Genomic DNA, 25,875 nt, shown 5'->3' with positions numbered 1-25,875 from the left:
TGGATAAAGATAGTTTTTAAGGAGCAATGAGTGATACTTGGCCACTACTCAGCAACATTTCACCTCTACTACTGGGCCTGTAAAATCTAAATTTACTGTTAAAAAATAAAGGCCAACTACTAACTAACAACAGGGCAAGAATATGCAACATGTTACCAAACTGCTGCAACTCTGAGAGCTGGTTAAAGTAACACTGCTATTTTATAATCTTCACATCAGCCCGGAGTTTACATTAGCCATCTTTGTGTTTGGGCCACTAACCGGGGCCTGTACGGCCCACAGTGCAAGGGGTCACAGTGGGCTGGTGGAGCACTGAGTTTAACCTGTGTGACGGCAGCAACTAAGAGTTTGCTGATCCGGTGGGGAGTCGGGCGGTCCCCAGGGATCAGAAGCTGGTTGCTGGGATTCACACTAGATGAATTTGAATTATTGCGCCCTTTTTAATCCTATAAGAATTGCAAGCCTGGTGCATACGTCCATTATTTCGGGGGTATGCAAAGTAGTGAATATGGGCAGCGTAGTGTTTTTCCTACTTTTTTACATTGTGATGATGTCACATATTTTTAAATCTCTTTTCTGGGCGCAAGGAAAGTTTTATGGATCAACAAATCATAATAAAGAGTCCTACTTGACCTTGTTTTCATTTGGAGGTGCCTGTCGACAGTTTTACAGACGCATCTTTTAAATCTATTACATTGTCAACACTATCAGTGATTGTGAACTTGATCATTATTTGTAAAAATGTAAATGTGTATGTGTAACTGATACACGCCATGAATGAACCATATGTTAAGTATCTCATAAGACTTGGGAGATGGAAGATTTGCAACATGACACATTGTGTACTGTTTTTCGGTGCATGTACAGTGTTTTTTCAAATTTCCCGCTGTTACTTTGCTTTATATCTATGCTTGTGGTTAAAAGCAGATTTGTCCATTTGAGCAAATTGCTCTTATATGAATAAAACTTGCCATGTGAAAATTAATTTAATTAATTATTAATTATTTAATAAATGGAGGTATACTAGAGGTATAATAGAGAGAGAACTAAAAGAATGCTGTGCTGCTTACATGTTCAATTCCAGAAAACCCAGCTAATGTAGGCCGTGTTCATTCCATATTAAGTGTTTCCCCACACCTACAATTGTTGATCTGCAGTTAGTTTAACTATCACCCTCTTTTTAAATGTAGGCCTATGTCCAAACGACGTATGAGGACTATCCATGCACATTAAACCAAAGACAGCAGGTTCAAAAATAATTCGCTCACACACTGCAGGGCTATTTGTTAGTGTAACAAATAACTGCAGGGTGTAAGCTAGTTATTTGTTTATTTCCCAACGACTTCATATAGCATAGGCCTACCCACTACATGCACTTATGATCACAATTCAAACAAATCAAGGTCCCATAATAATCTCCTGGCAGGAGCTGTATTATTCAAATAAATTGGTGTAAATGTGTTGCAAGACTTTTGCGCTATTATTTGGAAGGTGATGCGTCCTCACAAGAAGTCTGATTTTCATTATCAGGCTTTGAGACAATAGAGCAAATACTGACGATTTAAAATCGATGTGTTGTTTTCTGCATCTTCATAAAACATTAAGAAACACAAAGTCGTTTCTGCTGCTTTTTTTTGTTGCATATTCCCCCCTGATTTTGTATCAAAAGTACCAGTTCAAGATGAACAGTGAACAAAATACAAGCACATGCTCACTTTTAACATGTTTAAAACCTATACTAAAGAAATACGAACCATGAGTGGCTCTTGTGTCTCATTTTAAAAGTGTTATTAGATAAGTGAATGTAAAAACGTGAACGTAAATATAAATAGAAGAGAGATTGAACTGGAATTTAGCCCACTTTCACTTTTCAGTGTAGCGCGCCAATGCAAAGACCACGCACTGACGGAAGATTTCTCTCTCGTCTCGTGTTTGACTCTCTGCTCTGTCACCGCATCACCCCGGGCATAGACAGTGCCTGGTTTGGTGTAGTGGGCAGTGATAGCAGCAGTGGTAGCAGGGCCCTCCCTCTGTCTCTGCAGATAAATACTCGCAGCCTGCCTATTCCCAGGCATGGATGACGGTTGCACTCAGACATGGCTCTGCGACATTATACTCTCGACTTCAAGCTCTCTACGGCAGGTAAGATGAGCGCGACGAGCGGCTGAATACAGTCAGTTCATTCAGGTTACAGCCACTGCATCAGGGCTGCATGCTAGTTAGCTGGCTAGCCTGCTAAACCTGCCACTGCCCTTCAAAACAGCAACGCTGTATTGATTGGGATGAAACATGGCTGATAATGGCATATACATATGTATAATTTGACAAGTTGGGGTTTACACCTAAACGTTATTATAGGCAAAATATTTAATCTTAATGTCATTTGTATAGTCGTTTTTTAGACGTTACATTTTTCTCATTCAGTCTCTTGATAGAGGCTCAATACCCCTCTGGCTAACAGTGTGAATAAAGTATGGTCAAGCCTGCTCTGTCGCACAGGAAGTTGCGCATTTTCACCCATTACTGTAGTTTTTGTGTTGAGAATGTAACGTCCTGTAAACGTGAGCGGTGTGGGCTGATGCCGGGACCGGTTAAAATGTGCTCGAGCTTTTAAACCGCCGTTAGACCAGCATTAACCTACTTGTCTCAAAATAGAAGTTACAGGAAATGTTACTTAAGTCAGCCATAATGAAGTATGTGACTATATGGTAAATTAAAAAGAAGAGCTACATCTAGGATTTAAATGACTTCAATATCACATTACAAAAATACTCAATTTCAAGTAAAAGCCAGGTATTTAAATGTCTCCTTAAGCAAAAGTACAAGATTATTAGAATGAAAGCTGGTTAAGTTTAACTGCTTCATACACTGTTGGGTAGTTACATTTATAGCAATGTATTTTTTTAATGATTTAAGTACTTCTTAATTTGAAAAGTAACTATGATTGTTACATAAATGTAAAAAGTAATATAGTGTAGTTTAAAGCAGCAAAAAATGAAAATCCTCAGTATGTTAAAGCATGGCTGTAACTTATTTTCTTATCAGAGGAGCAGTCCTACCTACCTAGCAGGATGTGGTGGAGCTTCCTTTTTTGTTTTAAACGTAGTGAAGTGGTGCATGTGGTTACCAAGTATTTATTCAAGTATTGTACTGTTGTGATCTGTTCTTGTACTCTACTGTATTTTAAGACATTTGTTTGATAGTGAAAATGAGCAGATTAAGATTTTTAAATGCTGTAATGAAAATGTAATCTGCAAATGTTTTTGTTTTACATTGCATTAAACTACCCAACTGTAAATACATCGCTTAAGATTAGCTCAACCTTGATCAGCTATAACCCTAAAATGATGCTTACATGTGATAATAATTTAGTAATATTCCAGTAGTATAAAGTACAGTTATATGACACTGTCGGGGGGCCTTTCTACCGGGATAAGAAGCACTTTTACTTAAAAACATAAAGTACATTTTGCTAATAATACTTCTGTACTTTTACTTAAGCATTACTATGGCTGGACTTTTACTTGTAATAGTATTTTTTCATTGTCACATTTTTCTTTTAATGACAGCATCTGATCACTTCTTTCACCGCTGATTCAGAGAATTCTAATTTATAATTGTCTTCCACCCTCTCTCTCATCCCAGTTGACTCTGCTTCGACAGTCCCTCCTCTACAGTCCATATTTCTTGAGCAGGAAATGACCGAGACTGTCCATGAAACAAATGGGCATGGATACCTTGGTACTTTTGTAGGGAAGAATGGCCGGTAAGAACAACATTCTTTGCTAAGCAAAAGCTTTGTTTTTCTTTGGTATGTGGCACAGATGCAGGCAGTCTCAGAAACATCTCAGAGTTATGTAGTTTATTACATAATATTAGATTTTAATCCTGCCACATGACAGTTAAAGTTTTATTTAAAATGATCTGAGTACGGGTGTGCTCTTAGTTAGTTTACCGTCTGGAAATGAATAAGTCATAAATTAAAACTTTTTGCTAGGGGTTGTTTGTTCTGTAAGATTAGCCTACAACTAGACATATATTGTCTTTTGTTTTGAATATAGAACCCTGATATGTAAGTCCGTTTGGTTTACTGAGCACACTGATGGTCAGGAGGTGTGTACTGGATCTATTCATGCTTTCCACTGTTAACATTTGTCACCATTCAAAGTCCTTTGCAAAAGAGGAAACGACAAACCTTTCAAGGCATCAGGGTGCGGGTTTGTGAAAATATAGATTTTGTGTAGGGGTGACCCCGAATAGTCGACTATTCAACGTCAAATCTTACCGTCGACTTCGGTTAGGAAACAATTCCGGCTATATTGGGGTGCTGAATGTCTGAATTGCTTGGTTTCACCCATGAAATCCTGATCTGTAGCCTATTTTGGTATAAATAATACTGTTAATAAAAATAACTAATGTGCTTTCAACCAATCTCCTTAGTGTGCTGAATTAATCACCATGTACATCTACATTTGCGTGACCATCAGAGCAGCATCTAAAACGACAACGTAAAGCTACTGTTTCAAAACCAAAGAATACATTTATTAATCAGAGCGCTGAATATATTTAGGATTTCTGAACGATTCTCGGTCAAATCAGCAGGGGAAGCGAGTAGAAACAGCTGTTTCTTTGCATCGCTCTCTTAGTCGGGGACTCTCCTAATTTAGGTTTCAATGTAGTTAAATGGATTGTTCTTCTCACTTTATTGCTTTGTGTGCATCTCTTTATCTTTACCACTTCATTTCTCAGGCTTGCTATTCTGCGTGTGCACTCCCACGGGTTGGTCACCATTGATCTACAGAGTTACCAAGAGGATAACATTGCACAACTAGACAATGTAGGTGAAAAAATAAATACACAAGACCTTTTACCTAAAAGCCAAAACACACAGGATGTCCCACAGTGCAGCATGTCACGTAAAGTTGTCATTTTTGAATGCTTGTCAGGAGATGTAATAACTTTCATAACTTGACAATACACAGAAAATCAGACTACTAGTAAACCTCCTTGTACAGTATTTTCTGGAGATAAAACATATTGCAAGGACATGATGATGGTAAGAACAGCATCAAACCTTTCCTTCTTAAATAGCTTTGGATATGTGACACATAAGATGAGGACCAGTGTCCAACATTATTGCCTGCACATGTTGTCTACATGCACTTTCCCATGGACAGCACATTTAGCAGTCCTCTAGAAATACAGATGTACCTCTAATTGTGGTGGAGCACCAGTAGATATATACAGAGCTCAGTGAAACGATATGGCTGCTGCATTGTTCACTGCCTGTGTGTGTTGGCGTTAAAGTGCTGCCCATGTAGCACTATAAAGTATACCACTAGTTGATGAAATCTTTTTTTCCTCAATGTTTCTCTCCAGCTTTTAAATGCACTGGAAACGAAGCTAAAGATGATCTTAAATGGCAATATTACAAGGATTAAAAGGTAAGGCTTCATGGCTTTGCTCATGTTGTATAAAGGCGATCGCTGTATTTCATGTATTTCAGTAATATTGATGAATTTTTATCACCCCCAAGGCTCCCAGCCCTTGTACGAGGAGCAGAAGTTGACCGATACTGGCCCACAACCGACGGCAGACTGGTTGAGTATGACATGAACAAGATGGTGTATGAGGAAGATTCTGCATACCAAAACATAAAGATATTGCACTCGGAGCAGTACGGAAATGTCCTAATACTCGATGATGACCTAAGTGAGTGTATACAACACTACACTGCATGACATGTTTGTCATTTTGAGACACAAGATACAGTTTAGCTCCATCCATTGAGAGTGTGAGAGGGTGAGAGTGTGAGAGGGTGAGAGTGTGAGAGGGTGAGAGTGTGAGATTGAGAGAGAGAGAGAGAGTGAGTGAGAGTGAGAGAGAGAGTGAGATTGAGAGAGAGAGTGAGAGAGTGTGAGAGAGAGTGAGAGAGAGTGAGAGAGAGAGAGAATAAAATGTATACACACACGTTTTGAAGGAGACTTGGTGTTAATCAAATAAAATGTACCCGGTTATAATTTCATCCGTTAATCCAAAGGTATTGCGATGGTCTGTATTATTTATAAGAATCTATCGATTATTTTAATGTGTAAATGATTAATTTTTCCTGCAGACCTGGCAGAGAGTGATTTGGCTTACACCCAAGCCATCATGGGTAGTGGAAGAGAGAACTATGCTGGAAAGGAGGTGCTGATATTAGGAGGAGGTGATGGAGGCATCCTTTTTGAGATGGTCAAACAAAAGCCAAAGATGATCACCATGTTGGATATATCCTTTTTTTTTTATTCTTGTATTGTGATTTAGTTTTTTCCCTAAAGCAATATAGAATGATCTCTCAGCGTTTTACTAACATGTATGTCGCGTTGACTTAGTTTCAAAACTTGCGCACAAAAACAAAAAGCCTGTATATTGAACATCTGCACCTGATGGATCATTCCTTAACCAACTCTGCACATTGACCAGAAGGTGATAGACGCGTGCAAAAAGTACATGAGAAAGACTTGTGGCAATATCCTCGACAGCCTCAAGGGAGACTGTTACCAAGTGAGTGCTGAATGATTATTCATTGTCACAGTGAAGCTCTACCTCTTCAGACTAACATTGTTGCACCTGAACTGGCTGAGTTAAAGCTGCCATGTGGGGTTTTCTTGTAAACAAACGTGTTGAGTGCTTTTCCTTCCTCCATAAAACATTTAACAAAGCAGAGTGAGTATTTTAAATCCAGCTTTGTTTACATTCGCTCGCAGTCTTCTTCCCAGTCCCACCACCTGTTGATGAGTGTGACACCAATGGTAGAACTGTGCATCGCGTCATGCATGCATACGGTGCACAAGATAAACAAAACGGGGACAGTCTTGAGCTTGAACTGAATTTATTTATGGTATGTATTGAGCATATTTTGCAAGTGAAAGAAAGTTGAGTGGATGCTCTTTGTCTCCTGCATTGCAGATACTAGTTGAAGACTGTGTCCCTGTGCTGAGGAAGTATGTCATGGAAGAAAAGACATTTGATTACGTAATTAATGACTTGACTGCAATCCCGATATCCACGGAGCCAGAAGAAGGTTTCTGTATTTCTTTTTTTATATTGTATATTTGTGGTGTTGTGTTTTTACCTCACCTGCCACTTCTGAACAAACTGAGTCAGTGACACCAGACAGTAGACGTATGGAATATATCCTGAATGAATGCAACACCTGTCTACCACAGCCAACATTTATCCTGTGTTTGGCGGCTGCCAAGGGCTTACTTCGTTCCCTTGGTGTTGCATGAACAAGCTCAAATGGTTTAGCGTGCGCCTTAACCTTTCTAATTGCTTGTCGTAGACTCTACATGGGAGTTCCTGCGTCTCATCTTAGATCTGTCTATAAAGGTCCTGCACCCCTCTGGGAAATATTTAACACAGGTAAGTTGTTTTTTAGTAACTGCTGAGTATGTTATCTAAATATTTCTACTGAAAACTTCTGCAACCTTTTAAATCTTTAAAACCCAAGTGGAACTGCATTTTGAACCAGCTGGATAGGGAGAGACTGGCAGGGTCATTTGATTGGACGGAGGGAGTTGTATGATTTTATATAACGTTTTTGTTTCAAATTGTCAATGTATATTTAATGGAATAGGGAAATAATTTTATTTATTTTATTGTGGCTAAGCTTTGGCATTTATAACCGTCACTTTCTGCTTCTGGTCACCAGGGTAACGCAGTGACCATGAAAGAGGCGCTGCTTTTGTACGAAGAACAGTTGAAGAAACTCTCGTCTTCCGTGGGCTTCTCCAAAGAGGTGGCGTGTGTGCCCTCCTACTTGGAGCAGTATCCTTTCATCAGTTCCATGTCGCTCAAAAAAACAAACTACACTGACTGAATGTGTTCATATCCCATTTACAACCTCTCCTAAAAGTTTTTATGTTAGAATATTTAACTTATTAGGATTTGGATCTAATGTATGTGGCCCTTATTTCTATTAGTAATGATAATGTACTCGCCAACTTCATTGCTGTGATTTATTTGCTTCTTTATAACCTGTGTGTCTGAAGGCACCGTGTTATCATAACTGATAGAAATGAGAGCCGCCTTGTGATGATGTTATGAATTGTTCATATATTCCTAAATGGGCCCATTTTCCATGCTGTCATATTTTGTTGTGCACTTTCCTTAATTCTATTGTGTCAGATGGGTTTTTTACTCCGTATGGAAAAAGTAAAGACCTCCAGATTTCTCTGCTTAAATCCCCAGCAGCTGGAATGTGAACGCTCCTCCCATTTCTGCTGTAGCCTTAAAGATGTGTTCAGACTGAGTGTGACATGACCATTACAGGCAACACAAAGTTTGGATAAATGCTTTGTTATGTGGGCTTTAATTAAAAAAAAATCAACAACAGTCTATTTGAGGAAATATAAGAAACATACCTGGAGTTCCACACACTCGTGACAGTGTATGCCTCTTGTGATTGGCTGTTTTGCAAAAACACTCCTTCAGTCAAATTAAAGTGAATAAATCAAGATGAAAACTGGCTTTACGTTCAATCTGAGCACATCTCAAGGGGTACAATGGTGGTTTTACTTTCCCATCTTTATTGACCCCATTCTACCCTAATCTTCCTTCTCCTTTCCTGTTTTACCATTTTTTTCTACAACTTGAACAGTTGCATTTCGTTTGTGTTACTTGATTTGGAATGTCCATTTGCATGTACTCTTAAGGAACTGTTATATGTTTAAACAGTGATGTGATGCACACATAATGTGGTGTAGCTCATCTTACAACAGCCGCTTGTTCTCTTGGTTATTTTTTTTTGGGTTTCCTAAGGTTCTTTACTCTCGAGTTATGAGCTCATGTTGTGTGATAGGCCGCTGTATAGGCTCAGCACAGCTAAACTGAGTTGCTTTTTAAGCTCTGTTCTTTTGTTACTGCCTCTCAAATGTGATTCGATTCTTTCAGATTGTATCAACGCTATGTGATCATGCCCAGTGAGACTGAAATGTTTAAGTCCAAATGTGTTTTAAAAGGGAAACTATTCCACCACTTTAATGCCACCTCTGTGCTTGTGCTGTTTTGTCATGTTCTATTAGCACCTTTTTTTGGTATCTCCAATATATTTGAAGTTTTTTAAGACTGTGTTAGGTGCATGTAAAGGACGGTGAATGTAGCTTGCATATACAGTACACAGCACGTTTAGTCGTGGTCAACCCTGTGGGACTCGGTTACATTTATTTATTCAGTATAATTTCACCAAATGCTGTTCTGTCCCACTTGAGATACTTTCTGTGACCTCTACAATAAAAAGTGTTTTAGGGGGAAAATGTCTTAACTTTATTTTAATAAATTAATATATAATAATCATGGACACCCTTCTAAGAAAGCATGTCAATACAAACAGGGAACAGGATACAATGTAGATACAACATGGGCCATTGATAGAAGTTTGCACAGTTGTGTTCTGTAATTACATTGAAAGATTAATAGAAGTGAAAACTGATACCAGTCTCTTGGCCTGATATTGAATCATGGGTCAACATCAGTATATGCAACGTACCATTGAAATATGACTACTTATAGTGATTAAAACATGTCCTTCAGGTATCTTGTGCAAATACAACTAAGAAAAGTATGAATATAGGAAAGTACAAAAGCTAAGTGCCATAATATAGGATTTCCATTGCCCCATTACAAGTCATATAACACAAGTGACGTGCAGATGGACAGAACATAACTTACTTTCTATTAACATTATATACAAGTATTTCAAAATAAGAGCCAATAAACAGTCACTTTCTGGATCAGGGCGTTTGTTGGTTTCTGTACTGCATGTTGATCTCGTTGAGGACGACATCCATACTGGGGTCTTCATCCGCCGTGATGGTTCTGTCTTCAAATGGGCTACCTGTAACCCAGCACTAATGTATTATGTCTATTTTTGGAAATAGCATTGTTAAATGGACCACTAATTTAATAAATCTGAAATACTTAATCGTTTTTAGCTATATATATATATATATTTGTTTTCTATTTTTTTCTGTACGTAACCTAATGCACACCTGCAAGTGTGGAAGAATTAAATGTAGTTAAAAAAAAAAAAGGGTGGGTTCCTGTTAAAACAAAAAAACATTTAACTTCACTTCTATCCCAATTTGAATAATACCTATGTGGTAATGTAATACTATCTTATTGTATGATACTATTGCAGTCCATAGACAATTTACAATTGCTATCCATTAAACACTCATCACAGCAGACTAAACGCATGTATAATCAAGGTAAAAACAGATACATTCAAAGAGCAGCAGCAATAGATTAAACCTGTTGTTTACATAGTTGTGCAGGTTGAGTACATTCTGCTACTAACCTTGTGTTAACCTAAAGCTTAAGTGTGAGTGTATGAATCAGTAGTTTAATGGTCACAATTTGTTATGAGTGGCTAAAACATCTTAAAGCCAGGAGGCTGCGACTCCCATAATCACGATGGCCGACTGTCTTCACTTACCAACGCCATTATTCAGCTCTGAAGAGTCACTGACGAGGAAAGAAGTGGAGCTGGATGAGTTGTTTGACTGGGACGACTGTGAGGAATGAAGAGATGTAACTCTGGTCTCTGAGGATTTCTTTGCAATTTTCTGTGTTGCAGTGCGGCTCCATTCTGTTGAAAGATGATGAAAGGTGAAATGTAACTTAATCATTGATGTGTAATTACCACAGATGTTCGTAGTCAAAGGAATGAGAAAACAAACAGAGGAGGTAAAGGTTTGTAGCCAGACTGGTAGAGTTGTGAAGCGTAAAGTGAAGATCTCTAACCTGAGTTCTCTGCTAGTCTCATTTTACCGCAGCACAGGAACGTCCTCCACTGCTTCCTCACATTTTCCTTCACCGCACAGTAGAACACAAATATAAAGAAACCTACAAAACAGAAACAGCATTTATATGTACAGTGTATCACATGCATACGGCATACACAGTTTGTCTACATTTGTGGTATTAAATCATTTTACAGTTGGCTGGACTTATTGCAGTTTTGCAATAAACATTTTTTCTTTAGGGGTCTGTGAGATGTCAGACTTTTGACTGAAAAGTTCTGAACTTGATGGCTCTTTTGCTAAATACCACACAACTTTATATGACACCCTTTGATAGTGTTTGTAATTGGGAGTCTTTTATAAGGGGTATAAAGGGGTTTCCATTTTTTTTCCAATTTTCTGTACAGACAGACGGATAGAGGGTTGGTTCTTAAAGGATAAAGAAAACAAAAAATACTTTATATATAATTCATTACATAAAACTTTAGTTTTTACAGTTTTAAAGTCTGTGCAGTATTTTAGTGTGTCCTGGTAGGATTGTATGTAGCACATGAACACAGTAAGGTTCTATTAGGCTAATTCTGCCTATGTCATTTTGGTAATAAGATTTTTAACATATATTTTCTTTACAGGCACTCGATCATCAAAACCAAACAAAAATCTATTTGAAGTCCAAGTTATAAAATATATTAAGGTTAAATATTTGCTGCAATGTGTTTCTTTGTTTGTCTTTTTCTGCTTCTTAATTGCTTTATTGAAATGGTAAAAACACTGAAATGTGCGTAGAGAATGTATCCTGAATGGAAAGACATATGATAGGAGAAGAAACATGATGACAGACAAAAATTACGTATACAAGGACCCATCCTAAGTATCATCAACTTCCTGAATACCGCGTGTGTGTGTGTGGCCCGAGCATGTCACACAAGTGTAGCGCGAACACCACGCGAGTCAGTGGCGCCGAGTGCCGCACGAGTCCAAGAATCCAGGTCTGACGGCATCCGCTCAAAAACATTGAGCCATAGTCATAGTGCCACCTACTGGAGGCAGGAAATATAGCACCATCTACTCCACAGAGTAAACAATAGTGTTCTCATTCACGCAGTGTCCAGTGGTCGTAACAAGACCACACACGCACTGTTTTCAGTATTTTTGTATTAAAGTTGGGTTATTTACTTTACTTTTAAATATGTTTATTTTGACAAAACAATCTCAAGTTTTACCTGGCTTAAAACAGCCACAGATGTATTGTTAGTTGTACAAAACATTAACATGACATTCAAAACTACACATAATTAACAATCAGTGACAAATAGTGACATGCATAGTTATAAAGAGCTAGGGTAGATTATTTAAAGCAGATCACCACCAGACTATTAAATAACCCAACAGTAATACAAAAAATAACACTAACACTGGGTCAAAGAAAAGACCTTACCCAAGTTTTAACAGACCCACTATTACATTAACACCCAGACCCATATGAGTCAACTCACCTTGCAAGGAGTTAAAGATGGCAAAGAGGTACATGAACGGCAGGTTAAGGGGCCCCCAGGCAAAAAAGGCAAAGCCCCAAGTGAGGCCCAGAAGGATGGTTATCCCCGCCACACTGCGGATATCCTGCAGCGTGCTGCGGTGCTGCAGATTGTGAGGGTTCTGCCTCTTTATCCGACACAGCTGGACCAACACCACCACGAACATGGCGATGTTGAACACAAAAATGATGCAGAAATAGGCCACCACTGACACGTAGAACGCAATGTCATTTTTCAGCCAGCAGCTGTGGGAGAGGACATGGATGGGAGAGAATTTAAAGGGTTAGCCTTCTGTTTTGTGCAGGTTTTATTTCAGGTGTCTTGTTATTTGTGGAATATCTTTAGTTTGTGGTAAGTAATGCGCATGCAACTGTAACGGCGTCTGTCAGAAGACTTACAATTCATCACTAGTTCCATCGGAAAACTTTCCATAGGAGACAAGACCGTAGTTATCCTTGTCAATCGCAATGACAATAATGACCACAATCATCGGGACGCCCCAGCCAACCAGCGAGTACTTCACCATGGAGCGGGATATGTAGCTGTTGAAGACTTTCACAAGGGCTAGGTACATGTGGACGGCCTCAAGTCCCATCCAGGTGAAGGTAACCAGCAGGAAGTAGTGAAGGAACCAGGCAGTGGAGATGCAGAGGCCCACAGCGTCTGGGTAAAGAGCCAGCCATGCATCCACCAGGAAGACCAAGTTCAGCAGCAGCAGCGCCACGCACAGCTGGACTAGGATTTTGGATGGAATGTCCTTCCGCAACTTCCTGCAATGTACAAATGGTTTAGACGACACCAAGCATCAGTGGTCTCTCCTCAATAAACAATATGTCTACTGTAAAGAAGCGCCGTTAAAAAAGATCTGCCTCTTTTTCATGAATTTATTCTTAATACTGTATTACAAGTCAAATCTATTTGGCAACTCTAGTAGTAAAAAAAAGCAGTCTGAGGGACAAAAGAATATAGATTTGTTTTAAAAGTTTATACATATATATAAGCTTATAGTAATTGGTCTGGTGTTCAAGTTGATCAAGCTTTTACATTTGAAAATGTTACACTGTACCTAACACTGCATCACAAGATGCAATGAGACCCACATTTAAAAAGTTTAAATATGTCTTTTATATTATGTTAGCCCTGTCTTTATTACTAACAAAGCCGAGACCAGTATCTTTCATCATTTGTTAATATCTATAAATTACTGATTTGAGAGTATTTGGTAACTAAAAGAGACAAGAATCCAAGACACCAAACCACAAAGTATTATTTATGTATTTTTAAACACTGTAACTTTATCATAACAGGGCCCTTATGGGACTCATAGTGGAATCCAAAAACACAAGCTGCATTTTACTTCAGTGGTAATTATTATGTGTTGGATGTGTATAATTTATTCTAATACTCACCCAAAGGACAAGTAGGTGAGGATGGTGATCGAGAGGAAGATGGCAGAGACTCCACAGCCAATGTATGTAATAAAGGTAAGGATGGTAGCCTGTACACGATTTATGAGAGGCTCTCTGGAGAGGTCCTGTAAGCAAAAGAAGAAGAAAAAGAAAAGTTACAGCAGAGTGGAAAAGTGTTTACCAAACAAAAGGATGCATGATCATCATCTTCTCACCAGCAGTATAGCAAAACTGGTCAAATGGTTGCAGGCACAAACCGTCTCATTGTCTGTGCTGTTTCGGACAAAACAACCTTTTGGATTCCAACCACCTGATTCATCTGCCGGTAGAAAACACAGATGAATCACATCTTCATCTTTGTTTATATTCATTTAATTCGGATAGAGATTGTTGGAAAACTTACTATTTAATGTGAAGTCCCAGAAAACACATGTAGCAACAAAATTAGCCTGCAGTTTGGGAAAAGGTACAAGAAGCTTGTATTAGTTTACCATCTCTATAATTGTACATCATGCTTTTTCTTTCTCTGATGGAATTTACTTTCTTCTACTCTTACAGTAGTTATGTATCTGTATTTAAACTGCAGCTGCTTAAACATAAAAATGTCATCTTTGTTCTTAATTTTTCAGAAAGAAGGATGTTTGAAATCAGATCTAAAGTCTTGTGTTAATATTTGACGTGGCTGTACACTAAGAGTCGCTGGTTTACCTTTTTCTAGTTTAGTTTATTTAAGGAAGAAAAGTAAACACATCTATGAAGTTTAGACAAACATACCTTTGCCTTATAAAAACGGCTTTTAACAAATATATGTCTTACTGGAACGGGCTCTGTGTTCCTCAGGTGAATCACGACATCGTCTTGCAGCTCTTTGATTGTCAGGTTGGCCACACTCGCTCCAAGGATCCCACTATTGAGTTTACGGTCTCCCAAAGATTTGTCCTGCATGGCCATTTAGAGACACCACAAGAAACACAAGTTGTCAGTTTGTGAAGACAATGTTTTAATATGTTGTAAAAATGTGGCCCATCTGTTTCCTTTAGAACTCAAAATCAGGGATGCAAAATAAAAAACACAGATGATGCACATTTCTGTATTGAAATCAAAATCCAGAATTCTGTTTCTCCCTGTGCATATCTCTCTGTGAATGGGACGTTTGTTGAATGTATAGACCTGGTACACTGTGCTCTCCTGGTAGAAATTGAACTGGACTCTGGAGGCCAGCTGCTGTTGCTCGATGGTCAGGTCCTCTGTGAGAGTGGGGGGCAGCCTGATGGAGCCCTGAGGGATGGAGGAGTCTGATCTCACACTCCGGCTGGGCCTGGAATCCCCACGGACCTGCAACACACATGGGACACAAACAGTGACAAGCTTAACAAATAGATTTTATCATCATAGACTTTTAATATAACCTATTTTTAATTTAGGGCAACTGACATCAATCAGTCAGTTTGCAATAGCTGAGCTGTAATAGCTCAACCTATTTCTTCTTGGGTACCACATGTACAAAAATAAATGTAATCCAGGGATGTACGCTTAGAAATCATAATAAAAAAAGTCATGTCATTGTGATGAAAGGAATAGGCTGACCTAGTTCACCTCATTGCATGTTTTCATGCAGAAACAACAACAGCCATGACAGAGCTTTGTCATGACATTGTTTTACGTTTGTAGAATTTACTGAATGTAGAAAGATTCCAATACAACTTAAAGTCCTGCATTCAAAATCAAAATCCTGCTTACGTTAAAACAGTATTATCGCCAAAATGTGCTTAAAGTATTTTAGTAAAATGTCCCCTGTGACTGATATATTATTAAATGTTACATCATTAGATGATTCATACTAATTCATCAATGTGTAAGCAGCTTTCATTTACAGATTGAGGAGGAGCTGCTTTATCTACTTGATGAACAGTTTAGTCCAGTTGTTCCTTTCCAAAGGGTCACAAGATAAATCTGAGGGGTTGTGACATTATTATTGGGAGAGAAAAGTTCCACTACACAATTCTGAATTTATATTTTAGTATTTTCCATCTGAAAAGTTTAGATGGGAAATGTCTCTTTGGTGGAACTGATAAAAACTCACAGACTTCTTAAACATGTGAGAAGAGGCAATATAATAAAAAAAACTGATTTAATGTAATTACAATGAGTTGTCATTTTGAAATTGTACTTGAATTCAGTACTTGACTAAATGTACTTAGTTACTTTCCACTACTGTTTAAGTAGTAAACCTCTAAAACTCTAAAACCTCCAACTTCTGCTGTAAAATAACCAATATCCTACAGACTAGCACTTATTTAAACATAATGGCGTATGTTATCTACATTCATGTCATACCTGAACATTATTGGGATCTGAGATGGAGAAAAATGTTTCCTGGAAGTTTCTGCCATCTGCTGGTTTCACAGACAGCGCCACAGCGGGGGACAAGAGGTTCTCAGCATTTCCATGAATGACCAGCTTCAACCCCACTGTATCAACAACCTCTATAATGCTAATGAAAAAATAAATAAATTAGTATTGTGAAAAATAAGAATGATTATAATATTAGAGCCAATTCAGTAACACCTGTGGTTCCTAACCCCTGGGCCATAGACCCGAACTAAGCCTTGGAACATTTGCTACCGAGTCAAAAACAAGCGTAATAATCATATACATATACATATAAAGAATAATATTATTTTTGTGGTGATTATATTTAACTTGGCACTGAGTGCAAAACAAGAGTCCATTATCCCTTATGGTATTCAAAAATACATAAAACCGCATGCGTGTGAACCTTAGACTGCAGCCCATATAAGAAGTGGACGTCTTTTTGCAATCTAAATTGTCAATATAAAAACAATTTGAGGTGCAAAAAAAGGTCTGTAACCCCTGAGTTATACCATCTAATTACTTTAACAGTACACAATAGAGAATGTCAAGTAAATGAATCTGTAACCTGTTGGAGGAGTCTGACAGCACCTCAGGAGAGGCACCCAGCAGATTGCTGACGATGTGGACGGAGGTGTTCCCCAGCGCCATGCTGACCGTCGGGCCCGACAAAAGTCTCAACAGCTCAGACACCAGCTGAGCCACCTGGCTGGAGTTCATTTTGGACACGTCTGCAGTCATGTCAAACAGTGCGTTGGCTTGGCTTTCAGCTGCAGTCAACACTGTTGGTACAATGGTACACTTTAATGACGTTATAATGCAAATGTTGCAACAGAGTTGTACACAGTGCCGAGGTGGTAACAAACCTGACTCTGTGACATCAGCAGTTGTGTTCAGCGGGGATGAAGTTACATTTACAGAAGAGGTGGTGGCGTTTGGTTGTGCGGTTGTCACATTTGGGCCGGGTGTGGTAAACGCCTCCTGTACACACCACTCATCCAGCTCCACAAGCACATTTCTTTGACTATAAAGAAAAAAGTTAAATTAAGATCTTGTCAAGTTAGTGCAGAGGACATGGTGGCAAGAAGATCATACAAACCAAGTTTGGGTGTTAAACTCTTCTATGTCTGTGCAAAAGGTCGCAGGCTTTAGGCTTAAGTTTATCCACATCAAGGTAGATTTTAGTGGATTGACGGCGAGTGAATTTCCACAAATTGCTGTGTGACACATAAGACAAAACATGAATGAGGAGTTTTACAGGACAGCCTTGCAGTTATTTTCTTGAACGTATGAATTGATGTTGAATTGACTTGTTTCCCTGTACTTAGTGTACACACCTGCTTGGGTCACTCGTCCATTGTAACGGATTTCCTTCTCAGACTGAAACAAAAACCTTAAGGCTGCCGACACGTTACAGATAGGAACCTCATGGCCAAACCCTAAAATCACTTTGCAGCTTTGAAGACTAGAATTAAAAAATCAGAAGTGCACAGATTTCAGTCACTGTTCAAATGTATCAGTGCATCGAAATATTCCAGGTAAGAGAATTAAACTCACTTTGTTGATGTGCTTTCACATTCCACATTGGCGTCCTGAGAAGAAATGTTTACATTTTAGTCAAACTATCTGAAGTGGTGATGAAGTAACACATTAAAATAAGTTCTATATTTTATTTATACAACATGTACTTCTGAGCATTAAAAGCTATAATATTCAATTTATGTGAACCAAGTGCTAAATGGTGTTTAAACTGCTCAAAAAGAGAAAATGTGGACAAGTGCCATAGATTTCCTCTTCATGCATTTTGTTGGCCAATTTCCTCAATGAAATGCATCGCTCAAAAACGACATGTTTCACTTCATATCTCAATTGGACCTCTCTTGTAATTAGCTGGCTTGTTCACTGTGAATATGTGTTATTTAATCAATTAGGTTAATTATAAGCTACAGTAAACGATAGATGTATTTTAAAGCAATTCAAAAAGCCATATTGATGAATCACTTGTTTTTACTGTAGATCATATTGCAAATTGTTTTTATTGGTTTCAATTAGATTAGTTTTGCTGTCGTTAAAATAGTACAGTAGATAATGCAAAATGACTGCGCTTTGGTGGCTGATTACCTTGTATTCAGATGCAACAGCGGACAACGGACATGAAACACTGCAAAGGAATTGAAAAGATTGTGATTATAGCACAGTTTTCATTAAAGGGTATTTATTGACAACTTTGCTTTGTATTGAAGAATGACAAAACTCACTCTGAACTTAAAGAGCAGTTTGGTTGTTTTAGTTTGGAAATCTGTAAATATTCAAGAGATTAAAGTTTGATAATTAATTGACTCAAAATTAAAGACAAATTCTTAAACATACACTTACTCGTGCATGCATGTCCTATGTGTGCACGTAAACTTACCAGGGACAAGACATATGAAAAGTTCATCATGGAATCTTGTATTGAAATGTTAAAAGTGTAGTATGCATCTAAAAAAAACAAAAAAACAACAGTTAATTTATATCTAATTAATAATCTGTTGGCTTTGTTATAAAACACTCACCAGTTCCACTGCAGTAAGCAGAGCAGCTGCAGGTGTTGTTCTTCTTATCTGAAACAATGTAAAAACATGTTGGTGTACTGTATTCAAATGTCACTGTATTCACTGTAAAGGACAGTATTCAACTTGTCTTTATCAAACATTTTTTGCCACCATCCCATACTTGTACCCTATCATTTTTAAACTTCATAAAAAAGATTCTTCTCATCAAATTCTCAGCAAGCACCCGACAAACGTGTACTTAAAAACTATTTCTTTAAATCCTTGAACTACACTCACAACTCGCTGTTCAAGTTAAGTAACAATTCCTTGGTCTTCATGTAATGTCTACTTAATAATGTCACAATGTCTAGGTTGACATTGTTTTAACATGGGTTAATGTAGGGGTTGAATATTTCCTTTACTTTCTGTGGTTAGAAGATGTTTAAGGGAAATGTTCAGAGATTACCTGTCCCGCAGTGAGTTGAGTTGCCTTGAGGAACCACATATGCTGTCCCACTGTAGAAAGAAAGCAGCATTTGATGAAAACAATGTGTGTGTAGCACCTAACAACCTCATACAATGTTAAAAAAATGCAAAAGCCAATATATAATGCGATCACACTGTATATATTTACCCAAAATATCAACTAATAAATACCTTAAAAAAACACTTATAAATAAGTTTTAAAAAAACATTGTAAATAACACCTTACCATGATGCACTGTCTGGACCAATATAGGTGCAACTGTTTAGCTCTTGTGTATCGTTATTGCACTCATTTGGTAGCCGACCTGTTCAATGACACAGAGGGTTGATTGCTTTATAGAAAATGATTAGGTAGGTAATTATGTGTTTCAGCATATGCAGCACTCACTGATTCTATCTGCTGTTTTTCCCACCACATGGATGTCAGAAGAAGAGTTACTGGCCAAACAGAGCGTACGGAGGATGCAACATGAATGGACGCTCTGCTTCAGCTTCAACGTCACAGAACAGTTGGTGTTTCTGAAGTATAAGGTCGGTGTTAACAACAAATAGATTCTTTACACTTGTTTTAGTCATTTGAAATGAGTTTGTTACTTCACTTACCTTATTGCAGTCTTCTTGACACATGAAACATCCATATCCTGTTAAAACATAAATCGATTCACATGATCGTTCTATTTACACACTGTTATCCACGGACACATTTAAATGTTAACTTACCTGAAATATGTCAGTTGTTTTGTCATTGCTGGTCGCACTGAAAATAAATTGAGACAAGATTAATTTAAAGCATCTAAAAAAGTCTATATAACTTTTGCAAGAAGAGATATCACATTCTTCCTCTTACAAATAAAAAGTTGAATTCATAAGCAATAAAAACAACCCCCAGATGTTTACATTGCTACGGGCTTCTTGGTTAGAAAATGTTAGCAAAAAAAGACTTAGCTGTATAACTGACATTACTGAGTCAGTTCACTGACTTTATGACTCATCTATTCTTGTGCTACTGTTACTCTACATTTTAGTCACAAAAAAAGATTTAAATGGTTTTATTTGCAAGCATTGTGTGGAAATGAAAAATCACACAAAGGGTAGGCTTGATCTTTCTACAGTATGGACTTTAGGGAACCTGTCACTAACACATTATGCAATTTGAAGTTAACTTTCATTATGAGGTCACTTTTACGACAACACAATTACAGCATTCTCATCCTACCCACAGTGTAGAAATATAAGCACATCAATGCTTATAGTCATATCAACGAAATGGTGAGATTCCCATTGTGGTCTAAAGCCTACTGTGAAAATGTTTGGATCTACACCCTTTCATTCATTTATTTTATAAGAAATTGTTGCAGTTACCTGGTTTGTGTCACACTGTTCCTAATTTCACGAACTTTGCGGGCAGAGTTTGATATTTTTCTTGTTGGTTTCCTTGTTGCTTTGTCTTTACTGGAGGTGCTTTTTAACGCTGTTGTTGCAGCTATGGTTGTGGTAGTTCTTTTTATCGCAGTTGCTGCAGGTGTAGTTGTGGTGATGCTTGTTAATGCTGTTGTTGCAGCTGTGGTTGTGGTAGTTCTTTTTAACGCTGTTGTTGTAGCTGTGGTAGTTCTTTTTATCGCAGTTGCTGCAGGTGTAGATGTGGTGATGCTTGTTAATGCTGTTGTTGCAGCTGTGGTTGCAGCTGTGGTTGTGGTAGTTATTTTTAATGCTGTGGTTGCAGCTGTAGTTGCAGCTGTGGTTGCAGCTCTGGTTGTTGCTGTGGTTGTCGCTGTGGTTGTGGTAGTTATTTGTATTGCTGTTGCTGCAGGTGTAGTTGTGGTGATGCTTGTTAACTCTGTTGTTGTTGCTGTTGCAGCTGTCATTGTGTTGTTGCCCTGTAACATTGTAGTTGCGGCAGCTGTAGTTGTGTTATTGCCCTGTAACGTTGTAGTTTCTGCAGCTGTAGTTGTGTTGTTGCCCTGTAACGTTGTAGTTTCTGCAGCTGTAGTTGTGTTGTTGCCCTGTAACGTTGTAGTTTCTGCAGCTGTAGTTGTGTTGTTGCCCTGTAACGTGGTAGTTTCTGCAGCTGTAGTTGTATTTTTGCCCTGTAACGTTGTAGTTTCTGCAGCTGTAGTTGTATTTTTGCCCTGTAATGTTGTAGTTTCTGCAGCTGTAGTTGTATTTTTGCCCTGTAATGTTGTAGTTTCTGCAGCTGTAGTTGTGTCGTTGCCCTGTAACGTTGTAGTTGCGGCAGCTGTAGTTGTGTTGTTGCCCTGCAACGTTGTAGTTGCGGCAGCTGTAGTTGTATTGTTAGTTGTGTTGTTGCCCTGCAACATTGTAGTTGCGGCAGCTGTAGTTGTATTGTTGCTCTGTAACGTTGATGCTGTGGTTGTGTTGTTGCCCTGTAACGTTGTAGTTTCTGCAGCTGTAGTTGTGTCGTTGCCCTGTAACGTGGTGGTTGCGGCAGCTGTAGTTGTGCTGTTGCTCTGTAACGTTGTGGTTTCCATAGCTGTAGTTTTATTATAGCTTTGCAGTGTCGTCACATATGATGTGTTTGCAGATGTAGTTTGTGGAGAGGTAGGTGTGGCAGTTGTTTCTTCGTGGTTAGGAGAGACACAGCTGTGCAGCCTGTTTTTGAACACTTGTTTAAGCTGAAGAATGGAACACAATGCTAATTATATTTAATTACAGGATATAAACATCATATATCCGGTATTATAATTAGCCGCAAGTCCATAACCAATTCCCATACATACCCAGGCAACGATTTCAGATTCATTCTTCTGTCCATTGACATCCACAGAGACAACGACCGAGTAGTATACTGTTGTAAGAAGACAGAACGTAGTTGTCAAAATCAATGCAGCAGAGATTGAAATATCCTGAGATAACCCAAATGATAATATCCATATCCCAGAACCACATAGTTCAATATACAACTGTTAATCTTAAAAGAACATTTCTAATTTTTTTCAAGCCTCTTAGCTTCAGCTGAACTTCACAATGCATTTTTACACAGAACGAGGACTAATGTTGTAAATGCCCGTACAGAGAGGTACATATGGGCATGTCACTACACAGCATTGTATAAGGTAGTAGCTCCACTGCAATCAACATTAAAATGCTGTTTACAAAGTAATGTTTTACAAAAAATACTATTAACAATTTTTTTTTTTCTGAATATTTCTCCTCCACTGTTGTCGAAACTACCGAGTGACAAGCCTTTAGCTCTACTATGTAACATATTTTGTGTCCTGTCATTAGTCTTCATTGGTTACTGAGACCAGAATAGATGACAGACGTTTGGAGTTGGTTTTTATTTTCAACCAGTGACACATTATAGCATATAGAAGCAGTTTGGGGATAGAAAAGAAAGGTTGTGAATGACAGTTGTGTGTTTCTGATTACTACTGTAATGGCAACAAATAGGATGTTTCAGTCAACTTTTACCTGAAGTCTGGGCTTTTGTTGTAGGAACAAGGGGAGGGGCAGCAGATGTCTCATTACAGGAAGCCTGACCTGATGGCGTGAAAGAAAGAATAACTATGTTCAGACTGCACAGAAAATGTATTACAAAGAAAGAAATCAACTTCACGACTTCACAACTTCAGTTTAATGGTGATTATTGAGACCTACAGCCAACTGTATGGTAGACACTGGCTTTCAGTGTAGACGCTAGAAGTTCTTGTATTTCAACTGACAATTAGGTTTGTTGGATCTTGTTGTATATTAATAGCTAATAATAGATAAAGAAAACATGCAGTTTTTGGTTACACTTTTAATGAAGACCACATCTATAGTGCATTATGAGGGCATTCATATTGAATTACAATGCATATATATAATGCTTTATTCATATGACTACACTCATAAACTATATAATAGGATGGGAAACATATTAAAGAGTGTGTGTGTGTGTGTGTGTGTGTGTGTGTGTGTGTGTGTGTGTGTGTGTGTGTGTGTGTGTGTGTGTGCGTGTGTGTGTGTGTGTGTGTGTGTGTGTGTGTGTGTGTGTGTGTGTGTGTGACATGAAGAACGCTGAATGACTGGCAATATATAAATAGAGCTGCAGAGTTGTCAGTCCAGTTAAGATGACAGACGCTGACGCTCCATTGTCTGCTCTGTCATAGCTGCTGTGAGAACATACCTGCCAATAGGACGGCCAGCAGTAATGTTTGAAACCAGTAGAGATGTTTGACATGTGAACTTGGCTTCTTCACTCTGTAATATAACAAACACAATCATTTAAACACTTTTTCAAATGTTTATATGAAATGAAAACATCTGGTTTAGTTATTGTAGTGACATTCAGCCCTTTTGAATACCTATTGTTGAACAACAGTTTAAAAGGGTGAAAGAGTTCAAAAAGTTTCTCAGGCTAATCACGAGAACCCATTACCTTCCCATCACACGCATGCTAATAAATGCTGAAGGTCTTTCCTGTAATTCTGTGGTAAAGCTTTTGTCTTTGGTTTTGATAATGAATTAACCATATCTTGAGAAAGAAATGGATAATGCCAAATCAAGCACTCAAACGTTGTTCAGAATCACCTTTAATCAGAATCCAGTACATTACCTTTATCACAGCTTAGGGAAAGTGCAAACAGTGATATATAGAGTGTAGTACAGACACACAGGTTGGTTTCCATGAACAAATGGGGAATGTTTGCCTGGGAAAGAGCTTTCCAGAGGTGTTTACATCCGTTATGAAGCTATGCTGTTACCATGCAGTGAATTAAGAAGTTCTGTGGTAACAGAAGACTTGCATTTATAGTTCTCTAAACTCTGGTACCTGCTTTAATATAGTAATGTATTTAAAAAGCCGAAAATAAAATAGGAAAGTTATGTAATACAGTAATGTAATACTCAAAAGTCCTCCAACCCATACAACCACATTTGTGTTTGTTCCTTCCCTCTAATACGACCACACAGTCACAGTTGGTTAACGTTGTGAAAACTACAAAACTACTTAGTTAGTTTTATCAAAAGATCATCGTTTAGGTTGAAATTTGTTACTTAACTGGCGCCAGGATGAATTGACTGAGGGGCTGGTAAAAATTACGAGGGAGCAACGTTTTACATAAAATGAAATTCATTAATTTAACCATGCAGTAGCCTCAGAAATGCATAATAAAAACAGCATAAGGCTGCCGTTTCAAAATTGAAGAATATATGTTTTAATCACAGCACCAACATAACAATTTAGCACTATCTGAGCCTAAATATATTTTGAATTTAAGAACCACTATCAACACAGCTTCTGTCTGTGGATTGACAGAATGGGGAAAATTGAATTTGTGCCCAAAGTTCTATTTTCAACTACCAAACCAAACTAAGCGATGTGTTGTGTCTGTCTATTAATCTCTCTCACAGCTCTCTGCTCAGCACTGCACCTAACACATGCACCCAGGGCCCCTACACAGTACACACAATAACAACAACGACAACAGCAAGCCATATAGATATGTAAAGCTTCAATGGGGAGTGCTAAAAATATAATTGAGGACGTTAACATGACAATAAAAAGAAGGGATATTAGATAACATGAGAAGGGAAATAGGCAAACAGACGAACAATGTTGCCCAACACATTGTTTGTAGATGATGAAGTCAGAATTTTACATTAACAGCAAAATTCACAAACCCATCCTTCTTTGGAAAGTTTTCTTCAGCCCCTTAATATAATCTCATTGTACCAAAACATATTATATTATAATATTATATTCTTAGAATTATTATCAGCAACTTTACTAAGTCAAAGAAATAAAAACATAAAGTAAGATAATATGACAGAAAGGTAAAAACAAACACATACAAAGATATTATAAAAGCTTACTGCCTTAAATTAGAATAAAGCTTGGTAAATAATCCAGATTCAAACCAGGTCCAGCACCACTTTACCTGACAAAGGGGGTAAACGTGTGCCGACATGAAGATCCATCAGAACAAATGCCGGGAGTTTTCATAATTTTATTTTCATTTTCTTGGAGCATACCTTCCTGTGGCTGAATTCTAACCTAAAAACAAAACCACGCAAAAAACATTAGGTGAGCTTTTTCTTCTCTTAACTGACAGAAACTCGTTGTTGATAGGCTGCTGTGTGAATACACTTCCTCATGCAGGATCAATAGCTGACGCATGTGGCACGCCCCTAGAACGTCAACCTGAACAGGCGGGTGTCACATACATTCCCTTTACCTTTGTCTGGCTCAACAATGTTCACCTCCTGAGCTGGAAATTGTTCAATTTTATGCCAGATCAGATAAAGCCCACTGCTGTACTATCATCCAAAATTATTACTGTACACAACCAATGCCCCTCTAGGTTTATGGAGGGTTTTTTCTACATTTGTTTGCCAGTAAAGGTGTGCATTAGGGTGTGTCGTAGACCTGTCAGTGTTCCTAGTGACAGACACGACTGTGAACAAGTGTTTCCAGGGTAACACTACAGAGCTGGTAATGATAAATTGACTGTTGTGCCAGATAAAATCTCACACTAGCATTATGTATTATGCACCTGCTTTTCAGGACTCTGAATGGAAAGGGCTTGTCTGTCACGCACCTGCACTCATTAACACACACACACACACACACACACACACACACACACACACACACACAGACACACACACACACACACACACACACACACACACACACACACACACACACACACACACACACACACACTATATTTACTGTAACACAGTTACACCCTGAAGAGTGCAGACACACTCGAGCAGTAATTGTTATGAGACTGAACACTGGTAA

The 25,875-nt window shown here is 38.2% G+C and overlaps 2 protein-coding genes across 2 annotated transcripts; one reads left to right on the top strand and one right to left on the bottom strand.

The window, feature by feature from the left end:
* The first annotated feature begins 1,886 nt into the window (after positions 1 to 1,886).
* sms (spermine synthase) lies at positions 1,887 to 9,299 on the top strand. Its single transcript, XM_029448678.1, has 11 exons — positions 1,887 to 2,142; positions 3,646 to 3,766; positions 4,750 to 4,837; positions 5,380 to 5,444; positions 5,537 to 5,712; positions 6,116 to 6,270; positions 6,457 to 6,546; positions 6,952 to 7,066; positions 7,328 to 7,407; positions 7,697 to 7,812; positions 8,173 to 9,299. The coding sequence occupies exons 1-11, from the start codon at positions 2,097 to 2,099 to the stop codon at positions 8,201 to 8,203; spliced, it is 1,083 nt and encodes a 360-aa protein (XP_029304538.1). The 5' UTR covers positions 1,887 to 2,096; the 3' UTR covers positions 8,204 to 9,299.
* Positions 9,115 to 25,071, bottom strand: LOC115018749 (uncharacterized). The gene is made up of 30 exons (XM_029447952.1): positions 25,007 to 25,071; positions 23,254 to 23,327; positions 22,557 to 22,625; positions 21,863 to 21,930; positions 20,961 to 21,757; positions 20,578 to 20,895; positions 19,845 to 19,881; positions 19,728 to 19,765; positions 19,513 to 19,643; positions 19,351 to 19,429; positions 19,105 to 19,154; positions 18,660 to 18,707; positions 18,518 to 18,585; positions 18,363 to 18,403; positions 18,226 to 18,265; positions 17,662 to 17,696; positions 17,442 to 17,569; positions 17,204 to 17,321; positions 16,673 to 17,128; positions 16,069 to 16,225; positions 14,902 to 15,066; positions 14,548 to 14,670; positions 14,135 to 14,180; positions 13,947 to 14,050; positions 13,732 to 13,856; positions 12,721 to 13,092; positions 12,284 to 12,567; positions 10,789 to 10,890; positions 10,481 to 10,633; positions 9,115 to 9,880 (listed from the first exon to the last, which is right to left on the bottom strand). Exons 1-30 carry the CDS (start codon positions 25,069 to 25,071, stop codon positions 9,777 to 9,779), a joined length of 4,395 nt encoding a protein of 1,464 aa, XP_029303812.1. The 3' UTR covers positions 9,115 to 9,776.
* Positions 25,072 to 25,875: the final 804 nt, after the last annotated feature.

This window comes from Cottoperca gobio, chromosome 14 (genome assembly GCF_900634415.1).
Source record: "Cottoperca gobio chromosome 14, fCotGob3.1, whole genome shotgun sequence".
Lineage (NCBI taxonomy): Eukaryota > Metazoa > Chordata > Actinopteri > Perciformes > Bovichtidae > Cottoperca > Cottoperca gobio.
This window is presented reverse-complemented; position numbering and strand designations above follow the sequence as displayed.